General features: G+C 48.1%; 1 protein-coding gene across 1 annotated transcript in view; it reads left to right on the top strand.

The window, feature by feature from the left end:
• Nucleotides 1–6,649: 6,649 nt before the first annotated feature.
• MRPL38 (mitochondrial ribosomal protein L38) overlaps nt 6,650–10,611 on the top strand; it is a 111,351-nt gene continuing 107,389 nt past the window's right edge. The window contains exon 1 of the mRNA XM_069200192.1: nt 6,650–6,796. Coding sequence (XP_069056293.1) covers nt 6,709–6,796 — 88 coding nt within the window. The 5' untranslated portion in view covers nt 6,650–6,708. The remainder of the gene's footprint in view (nt 6,797–10,611) is intronic.

Here is a 10,611-nt window from a genome sequence, read left to right as displayed (position 1 = left end):
TTAGTTTTCTAATGATGTATATTGCATTGTTTGGTAATTGACCTCATGACTTTGATGTTTTCTTTAAAGCAGCAAAAAAAGGTTCATCAACCTAGAGCGTGAAATCTGCTATCTAGTTTATAATATCTAAAATATAGCCATGTTTTCTGCTTTATCAATACCCTTTGCTTTGCTTAACCTATCTCACCGCTAATCCCCCAACTCCCTTGCCAGACCAACACCCCGCTGGCATTGATGCGGCCCTTGGTCACATCAACAGTCCAAACTTCTTGGCCCCTGGGAAAATGATTATGAATACCCAGGGTATAGTGGATGGAAACAAAATGTGAATGACACACCAACAGACCAATGGATGAAGAAAGCTGGTTTAAATCACCTTTAAATAAGTGTATTGTACAAATATATATTTGTTTTTCATCAAAAACTCTTGGCTAGTGCCAGACCTAACAATTCAAAAACTGTGATTTATTTATTTTTTCTACAATTCTGCTTGTTTCTGAAAGCTGGGAAGATTGTGATCCTAGAACAGGAAACGTTTCCTTGATGCCATTTCTCGAAAAACCAAACATAGGCTTTCTTGCAAAGCATGTTCTCCCCATTTTCATCACAAAACCCAAACCAAAATTAGCTGTACCAATCATACATGCCAACATGTCAGAATCAAAAAGTGGGAGATGTTGAAAAAATGAACAGGAGAATATATTCTATAGCAGGACCGGAGGCGAGGATTATACAGATCTTTTTTCACTTTTTATTATACAGCAAGTTTAAAGTTCATTAACAAAAAACATTAGAACCACAAATCCCATGAGTCCGTAGTCATGGCAACCATAATCCAATGAACAACGATAATACCGAGAGTTTAAATGCCTCAAAATAACGTCATCCTCCCTCTTTCTTCACTGCTCGCGGTGACAGATAAGTGCCTTTCTGCCTCTACACTCTTTTGACTTGCTCGAAGTGTGTATTTGAGAATTTGGCTCGCACGCGTCAAGCGGAGCATTTTCTTTCACTTTCAGGTGTTTTTGCTGTTGCTACAAGCGCGCGGTAGGCTTCTAAGCCCGAGCGCGCTTCAATTGCGGTGACGCCTCAGGCCCTCTAGAGGGCGCACGTCACGGTTTCTGTGCTCGCGTTCGCAGCGCGTGAGTCTCTAACGCTTGGCGCTGCGTTTTCATAACGCGATAGGGCAAGTTTTGTCTGCCCTGTGCTTTGCCCCCTCCTGTGACACCATCTCGGTTGATTTTTCCTGAGCGAGCGTTACGCTCAGCCTGCACGGTCACACGGGGTTTGTGTGTACCGTTTTTTCTTGTTGGCTTTAAGCTCTATCTGGGACAGGAGTAGGAGGGGGTACCCCACAAGATTTTGGGGCACATTATCGTTGTCTCCTGTCTTTACCCTCGGTATGCAACCTGCCCAGGATCAGGATTCTTTTCCCCTCATGTCTCCTGAGGCCCCTTCTCTCCGCGCTCTCCCCCCGGGGGTGGATGTCGTCCTGTCTCAGGCCATTGCGCAGGCTCTCGCTCTTATTAAGGAGAGCATGGCGCAGCTGGCCGCACAGGTATCTAGAGGGCCAGGCGTGACAGGGGTTTCCCATGGGGCCTCCCCCCAGGAAACCACGCAAACGTGATGCGGGGCACCTCGGGGAGGCGGAAGTTTTTTCTACTCTCCCCGATAAGAGTGAGCGCACGCAACCGCGTTTACCCTCCCGGGAGGGTTCTATGCCCGGGGTTACTGGTGACAAGTGTCACCCCAAATCAGACCTCCTTCTGGGGTCTTCAGTGGGCATAGTTGGCGACTCTGAGGGGGATTCTTCCTCAGTGGAGGAGGTGGAAACGGGTCGTCCGTGGTGCCCGGGAGCCTCTCTCCCGGAATCCCAGGATCCGGGAGAGTCGGATTCCGACATGTTTGAGCCGGAGGGCATATACCACCCCCGCTCATCTGAGTGGCACCCGGATCCCAAGTTGGCAGACTACGTGGCGGGTAAACTTTGCCAACCTTTGGATAAGGACGTGCGGGCGCGGCTCAGAGCTGAATGCCCCCGTCCTATTCTCCCTGTTAGGGTGGCTGCCACCCCAGAAATAGACCCGAAACTGTGTACCTTCTTCGGGAAGTATGAGAAGGATCCTAAAAACGGGATCGATAGGTCTTGGCGAGCGTGCCAGGATAAGCTCCTGGACGTAGTCGGACCTTTGACTCAAATTATCCAGTTGGCCGAGCGGGCCAAATTGTCAAGTACACCTCTTCAGACAGAAGTCGTTGCAGGTTGGGCCCAGAGGGCTTTATGCCTTCTCGGAAATGCCAACTGCACTATTTCAGCGGAGAGGTGCCGTTCCCTGCTAATTAAGATTGACCCCAAGCTGGGGGAACTGTCATCTTCGGAGGCAGGGGCGGTGGCGCAGGGGAATCTGTTCGGTGACCCCTTCATCAAGGAACTTGGGAAATTTGTGGCCACTTTTTCGGCCCTGGATAAGGCCCAATCTTCGATAAAGAAGATCTTTCCCGGAAAGGTTTTTGGAAGGGCCGGACGAGGAAGGGGTCGCTCTTCCGGCCGCCAATTCCATCAAGGCCCTGGAACTTCCCGACAGTTTGGTTGGCAAGACGGTCATCAGGGAACTTTCCTCCCCAACAGGGGTAAAGGACGAAGAAAAGCAGGTAGAGGAACCTATGGTGCAGCCATTGCCCCATGAGGAACCTCGGGTAAGGATTACCCCTTCTTTCCCTCAAAAACTGGGAGGGCGACTCCGCTGGTTTAGAAACAACTGGGAACTCCTCACCTCAGACACATGGGTCTTGCAGTGTCAGGTTTTCACATAGAGTTCTGGGGGACCCCAGTTCAAGAATCGAGGCCTATGATTTTTCCGGACTCGGACTCCCTCCTCATAGACGCAGAGGTACAGGAGTTGCTGCGCAAAGACGCTATTTGCCCCACGTCGCTTCATCCAAGGGGTTTTGTCAGCAACCTTTTCCTTGTCGAGAAGAAGGACAAAGGTTTTTGTCCGGTGATCAATTTGCGTGCCTTCAACGAATGGGTTGTGTATCGGCACTTCAAGATGGAGGGTATTCACCTCCTGAGGGACATTTTACTCCAAGGGGACTGGATGGTTCGTCTAGACCTCAAAGACGCGTACCTCACGGTCCCCATTTTCCCTCCGCATCGCAGGTTTCTGCAATTTCGGTGGCGACAACAGGTGTTCGAGTTCACCTCTTTTCCCTTCGGCCTTTCCTCAGCCCCTTGGTGCTTCACCAAGCTTCTCAAGCCAGTGGTGGAATTCCTTCGTTCGAGGGGAATTTGCCTCATTATTTACCTGGACGACATCCTCTTGATGGACCAGTCCAAACCTCTTCTTCTTTCCAATGTGAACACGACTATTGCGGTGTTGCAAGATCTGGGGTTTGTGATCAACTTCCAGAAGTCCGATCTGACCCCCTCGCAATCAATGACTTTCTTGGGTTTCCTGGTAGATTCCCAAGCGGCTTCTCTGAGTCTTCCGCTCCAGAAGATTGCGAAAAATAAGAAGGAGCTGAGGATCGTGCTGAGACAGGACAAGATCTCGCTTCGCCAGTTAGCCAGAGTGGTGGGCTTACTATCCTCATCGATTCAGGCAATGTTTCCAGGCCCTCTTCATTACAGGGCTCTCCAGCGCCTCAAGGCGCATCATCTGCGCCGGGGGCTGACTTACTCCGAACAGATTGCCCTCAATTCAAAGGCCAAGACGGAGTTGCTGTGGTGGTTGGACCACATGGAGGCCTGGAACGGCAGGGCCATCTTTGGTTCCTCTCCCGATCTGATCATAGTCGGATGCCAGTCTGCTAGGTTGGGGAGCCCGTTCGGGGATCTTTCCTTCGGTGGTCCTTGGGCGCCCCAGGAACTCAACCTGCATATCATTTGCCTGGAACTCCTAGCGGGTTCGTTCACGATCAAATCCATGACCTGGGACAGGGTCTTTTGTGTGGTGCTTCTTCGGATGGACAATATATCGGCGGTTCAGTATATCAACCGCCTGGGGGGCACCCGGTCAAGGGCACTAGCCGAATTGGCGAAGGATTTTTGGCATTTCTGTCTGGCGCGCCAGATATCAGTCACGGCGGAGTATCTCCCGGGCATCCAGAACGCTACGGTGGACAGGAACCCCAGGTATCTGACGGATTCCAGCGATTGGCAGCTGGATCCGGCGATTTTTCAGGCGATCATGGCTCATTGGGGTCCTTGCACAGTGGATCTCTTTGCCTCACGGTGGAATGCGCAGCTTCCTCGCTATTTCAGTTGGCGTCCCGACCCGGGAGCGGAGGCGGTGGATGCGTTCCTACAGACCTGGAGCCCCTTTCTAGGATATGCCTTTCCCCCGTTTTTGATGATCCCGAGAGTTCTGTCTCTAGTACGTCGACAACAAGCCACGATTATCCTGGTGACTCCTCTGTGGCGCTCTCAGGCGTGGTTTCCAACCCTTATGGAACTGTTGTGCGATTTTCCTCTTCGCCTCCCGGCTTACCCCTCAATCCTTCGGGACTCCTCGGGCCAGTGCCATCCGCTAGTGCTCCAGGGTCACCTGCAGCTGGTAGCCTGGAGGATTTCCGGAGCCGCTGGCACGATTGCCGACTTTCACAGGAGGCTCAAACCTTCATTTCTCAGGCCTGGGCTCCAGGGACTGGCAAAAGATACGAATCAGCCAGGTCTCGATGGTCTCGCTGGTGTCTGGACAAACATACAGATCCCATGGGGGCCCACAGTACAGATGTGCTGAATTTCCTGGCGGAATTGGCAGCGTCAGGTCTATCGTATTGCACGGTAAATTCTTTTAGGTCCGCTATTTCGGCCGGACACCCTCCTTTGGAGGGCTTGCCCAGAGGGAAATCATCCGTGGGTGTGCAAACTACTCAAGGGCGTTCGCCTGTCCCGCCCTCCTCAGCCCAGATACACTGAACTGTGGGATGTTAACCTGGTTTTGCGTTTGCTATCCTCTTGGCAGGATAATTCTTTCCTCTCGAGGAAAGAGTTATCGGCTAAATTGGCCATGTTGTTGTGTCTCATATCTTGCAAGAGAGTGTCGGATGTTCGAGCTTTTGACGTATCGTCCAGGGTTTTTTCTCCTGAAGGGGTTACCTTCCTGATCGCCCGTAGGACGAAATGTAATACTAGATCAGTGTCTTATCCGGCATTTCCTTTTGCCCCAAAATTATGCGTGGTTCGTTGTCTAAAGGAGTACAAAGAGGTGACGGCTGCTCTTCGACCTCCTGGTGAAAACCATCTATTGATTTCCTTGAAGAAGCTGTTTAAGGCGATTTCTTCACCTACCATCGTTAGGTGGATCAGATGGATCCTGTGAGAAGCTGTTGTGGACATTCAGGCTTTTGGAGCCCATTCGACTAGATGTGCCATGGCCTCTAAGGCAGTACAAGTAGGTGGTAGGCTGGAGGACATCATGAGTGCAGCTGATTGGTCCTCGGAGTCGGTTTTCAAGAAATTCTATTTTAAACCGATCCATGGCCTCATTAGTGGTGAGTAAGCTTTGAACTTGCATAATCCTCGCCTCCGGTCCTGCTATAGAATGTAAAATTTCCTAGCTATTGTGAAGGAAAGTTTCAATTCTATTAAGGACACGGAGGCGAGGATTATCCCACCCGTCACACGATCAGTTCCTTCCCACCCGGAGAGGACAGTTGGATCACGTTCAAGGTGGTATACCTGCTTTTGTTCGGAGTGCATTCTCCGCTTCTAATGATTTCTGTCTACGTGTTGGACATTGCTTACGGGTGGATATGTGACTCTGTTTACAGATACAAGGTTGTGGGTTTATTCTATACATTGTTTGCATTGTATACCTCATGCTTCTCCTGGTTTTAGTTATATTTATTGGAAGTACCTTTTGGGTTGGCTAATGCTGTTTACAATCTCTCTTAGCTCCGGAGACAGCGACTACTTGATGTTCAGATGTCCCTTCGTAGTGAAGTCGAGGGAGGATGACCTTACTTTGAGGCATTTATACGGTCAGCATTATCATTGTTCATTGGATTATGGTTGCTATGACTATGGACTCATGGGATTTGTGGTTCTAATGTTTTTTGTTATTGAACTTTGAACTTGCTCTATAATAAAGTGAAGAAAGATCTGCATAATCCTCGCCTCCGTGTCCTTAATAGAATTGAAACTTTCCTTCACCATAGCTAGGAAATTTTACATTTCCCTTGCTGATTTCAATTGACGCAGAGGCATTTTCAGGTGGGAGACAGCTAAAATTAAGCCATCTTTGGTTTAAAAAATCTGGAGTGTCTCTCCTGAATCGATTACATTGGCATCTATCTATTGTGGCTATTTTCCTTGTTCCATCCATGTACTTCTACAAACGCTCAGTACACTTAGAATCCCCACAATGTTGGGGAAAAAAGACGCAAATTTAGCGTGAAATACTTTTATAAAAAAATTATGTATAAAGGTTTCAAACACAAGGTCTCCTTGCAAGATGGCGCGCCGCTGCTGCTCGGTGGAGCAGCGGGAAACAACCACCAAGCACCCTCTTGTCCCCGATTCCCAGACAGCCAGCCGGTACAGAAACGGTCGTTCTCGAATCAGAAGGAACCTTTCCTAACTGTTCGCTGCTGAAAGCCGACGACACTTTTTTTTTTTAACAGGCAGTAGTAGCAGGCAGCTTCTTTGATGCCCTTGAATTGGTCCTGAGCCCGTGACGTCGTAGGAGGCGGGTCTTGGGAAAGATGGCTGCGCCCTTGGTTAGTGGAGTCCTGCGGGCAGCACGGGCACCAAAGGGACCTGTTTATTGCCGTCGCCTGCTAAATATTTCTGGTAAGAGGGTTGAGCTGCGTGCAAAGCCTATACTCTTCTCGGAGAACCACGGCCACACTTACTCCTCTCAGAGCCCGCCTAATGGAGAGTCTCTTTCCCCTCTTCAGTCCCTCTGGATGGCATCCCCCGAATATATGACCTGCCTCTCACAGACAGTCCATTTCCACGAGAAGCCGGTCCCATTACAAGAGATGCAAGCAATCCTATCTGATAGCATCCAGAACCGAATAACAGGCCACCCAGACGGGCCGCCCCACACCTAAACACCAACGTTTTCCTCTAAGCAACTCCAAAGAAGTCAGGCCTGCCTTAGAACTGAACCTTTATAGTAGAGAGGTCCTTAAAAGGCTCCAAGGAATGCCATCTTCGCGAGAGAAGTCGGCAAAGAATACCTCAGTGGAGAGCCATTCTCTACTAGACGAAATGTCCAAGAATGCAACCCTTTCCTTCCAAGTCTTCATTTTGCCTAGATGTGTGACATCTTCATGTTTTGGGGTGATCATGAGATGTACTGAACCAAACACGACCACTAAAGCACTTTATCTCAAAATTAGAAAATTGAGTGGAATTACGTTTTTCTGTAAGACAATTATCTAGCAACACCCTTTACTCCCCCCTCCCCCTTTTGTGAAGCAGAGTGCACTACAACTTTCTAAGGCCAAGAGCACTATAAAGAGTCCCAGGCTACTTTTAAAGTCACACAGATGCAAACGGAGCACGAATTTACATTCTAAACTAATATAGAGGTGTGACTCAGTGCTTAACCCCTTCGCTGTCAGGCCTTTACCCCCTCAGGTGCCAAGCTTTTTTTTTTGGCTGTTAGGGGCAGTTTGCGCTTAGGCCCTCATAACTTTTTGTCCACATAAGCTACCCACGCCAAATGTGCGTCCTTTTTTCCAACATCATAGGGATTCTAGAGGTACCCAGACTTTATGGGTTCCCCTGAAGGAGACCAATGAATTAGCCAAAATACAGCGAAAATGTCATTTTTTCTAAAACAATTGTAAAAAAGGGCTGCCTAAGAAGGCTTGTGTTTTTTTTCTCTGAAAATGGCAACAACAAAGGGTTGGCGGTGCTAAAATGACCATCTTCCCAGCTTTCAGGAACAGGCAGACTTGAATCAGAAAACCACATTTTTCAACACAATCTTGGCATTTTACTAGGACATACTACATTTTTACTATTTTTTGTGCTTTCAGCCTCCTTCCAGTTAGTGACAGAAATGCGTGTGAAACCAATGCTGCATCCCGGAAAGCTAAACATTTCTGAAAATTAGACAAAATTCTGAATTCAGCAAGGGGTAATTTGTGTAGATCCTACAAGGGTTTCCTACAGAAAATAACAGCTGAATTAAAAAAATATTGAAATTGGGGTAAAAAAACAGCCATTTTGCTCAACGTTTTACTCTGTAACCTTTACCTGCGATGTCGGATTTTTGAAAGCAATATACCGTTACGTCTGCAGGACTCTTAGGGTTGGCGGGGATATATAGGGCTTGCAGGTTCATCAAGAACCCTAGGTACCCAGAGCCAATAAATGAGCTGCACCCTGCAATATGTTTTCATTCTATACCGGTATACAGCACTTCATTTGCTGAAATATAAAGAGTGAAAAATAGGTATCAAGAAAACCTTTGTAATTCCAAAAGGGGCACAAGATAAGGTGTTGGGAAGCAGTGGTTATTTGCACATCTCTGAATTCTGGGGTGCCCATACTAGCATGTGAATTACAGGGCATTTCTCAAGTAGACGTCTTTTTTTAAACACAGTCTTACATTTGGAAGGAAAAAATGTAGAGAAAGACAAGGGGCAATAACACTTGTTTTGCTATTCTGTGTTCCCCCAAGTCTCCCGATAAAAATGGTACTTCACTTGTGTGGGTAGGCCTAATGCTCGCAACATGGGCACACCACATTTTTACATTGAAATCTGACGTGTTTTTTGCTAAGTGCCTATCTGTAGAGTTTGGGCTCTAGCTCCTAGGGAAATCTACCAAACCTGCGCATTTTTGAAAACTAGACACCTAGGGGAATCCAAGATGGTGTGACTTGTGGGTCTCTCACCAGGTTCTGTTACACAGAATCCTTTGCAAACCTCAAAATATGGCCAAAAAAACACTTTTTCCTCACATTTTGGTGACAAAGTTCTGGAATCTGAGAGGAGCCACAAATTTCCTTCCACCCAGCGTTCCCCCAAGTCTCCCGATAAAAATGGTATCTAACTTGTGTGGGTTGGCCTAGCACCCGCGACAGGAAATGCCCCAAAACAGTGGACACATCAAAATTATCAAATACAAAACTACCTGTTTTTGCGGGGTGGGGGCACATGCGTTTTTGATCCTGGGCTCAGCAGCCATCTAGGGAAACCTACCAAACCCAGACATTTCTGAAAACTACACACCCGAGGGAGTCTAGGGAGGTGTGACTTGCGTGGATCCCCCAATGTTTTCTTACCCAGAATCCTCAGCAAACCTCAAATTTAGCTAAAACATCACATTTTCCTTCATTTCTGTGTGGGATCACCGCACCGGGACACATTTCCTACCACCAAACGTTCCCCTCAGTCTCCCGGTAAAAATGATACCTCACTTGTGTAGGTGGGCTAAGCGCCTGTGACAGGGAAGAGCCAAAAACATGTCACAATTGAGGGGTACCAAAGCAGGTCCAAAAGCGCAGTTTGAAAAACAAATTTTAGGCTGTCAAGTGCAGCAGAATTTTTATTGGTATAGATGAGACAATGTTGGGTGGTAGGAATTTTGTGGATTCATGCAGATTACGGAAGGTTCCCTCATAAAAATATGGGGGAAAATGTGTGATTTCCAGCAAAGTTGGAGGTTTGCAGGGCATTGTGGTAAGAAAATGGTGTGCGGTGCATGTGAAGCACACCACCCTGGAATCACCCAGATGTTTAGTTTAGTTAGTTTTCAGATGTGTCTAGGTCTTGTGGATTTTTCTACATGGCAGCGTCCCAAAGTCCAAAAAGTGCAGCCCTCACCATTCCAAGTGGGACGATTTTGAGAGTTAGCCAAGCTCTCATGGGCCAAATGTAAAACCAAAACCCAAAATAATCAAATATCCTCTTGCTTGTCCTGGGATAAGATGTTTTAGTGTGCAGGGGGAGAGCTGAAAGACTGTTACCCCCTTCAGTTGGGGTGGGGGCATAACCAGGCCCATACTGGTTGATAGCCACCACCCCACTATTTTTTTTACATTTCTTTTAATTACCTGGCACCTTGTAGACTTTCTGCCTCCCCCGGGGTGTGGATCGGGGGTAATTGCCCATTCTGCTCCCTGGTGAGCAGAACAACTTTGGCCCTATGTATTTGGGGTGGGGGTATGACCATACCCCCACTCTTTTATTTTGAAAAAAAAAAATCGTCTCTGGAGGGCTTGCTGCCCCCCTTGGGGGCAGATGGGCCTTCCAAAAATAGGCCAATCTGCCCCCAAGGGGGGCAGATATGGCCAACAGTAATGTGTGCCCCTATGGGGAGCAACCCTTACCCGAAGGGCTGCCTATCCCCACCCCCCCCCAATCCCCCCCCAAACAAAACACACACACACCAATCCCTGCTGTCTAGCAAAACAAAAATAAGCCGATCTTCCTCCAAGGGGGGCAGAAATGGCCTAAGTACAATTTGCCCCCCGGGGGAGCGACCCTTGCCAAAGGGGTCGCTCCCCATACATAAAAACAAAAATATATATCCCAGAAAAAGCCTAAAAATATTTTGCCCCCCTGGGGAGCTGCCCTTGTCCAATGGGTCCCTTATGGGTAAGTATAAAAAAAAAAAAAAATCCTGGTGTCTAGTGGCTTCTGCCT

The sequence above is a fragment of the Pleurodeles waltl genome, chromosome 7, assembly GCF_031143425.1.
Source record: "Pleurodeles waltl isolate 20211129_DDA chromosome 7, aPleWal1.hap1.20221129, whole genome shotgun sequence".
NCBI classification, from domain to species: domain Eukaryota; kingdom Metazoa; phylum Chordata; class Amphibia; order Caudata; family Salamandridae; genus Pleurodeles; species Pleurodeles waltl.
Note: the sequence above shows the minus strand (reverse complement) of the source record. Positions and strands in the feature narration are given on the sequence as shown.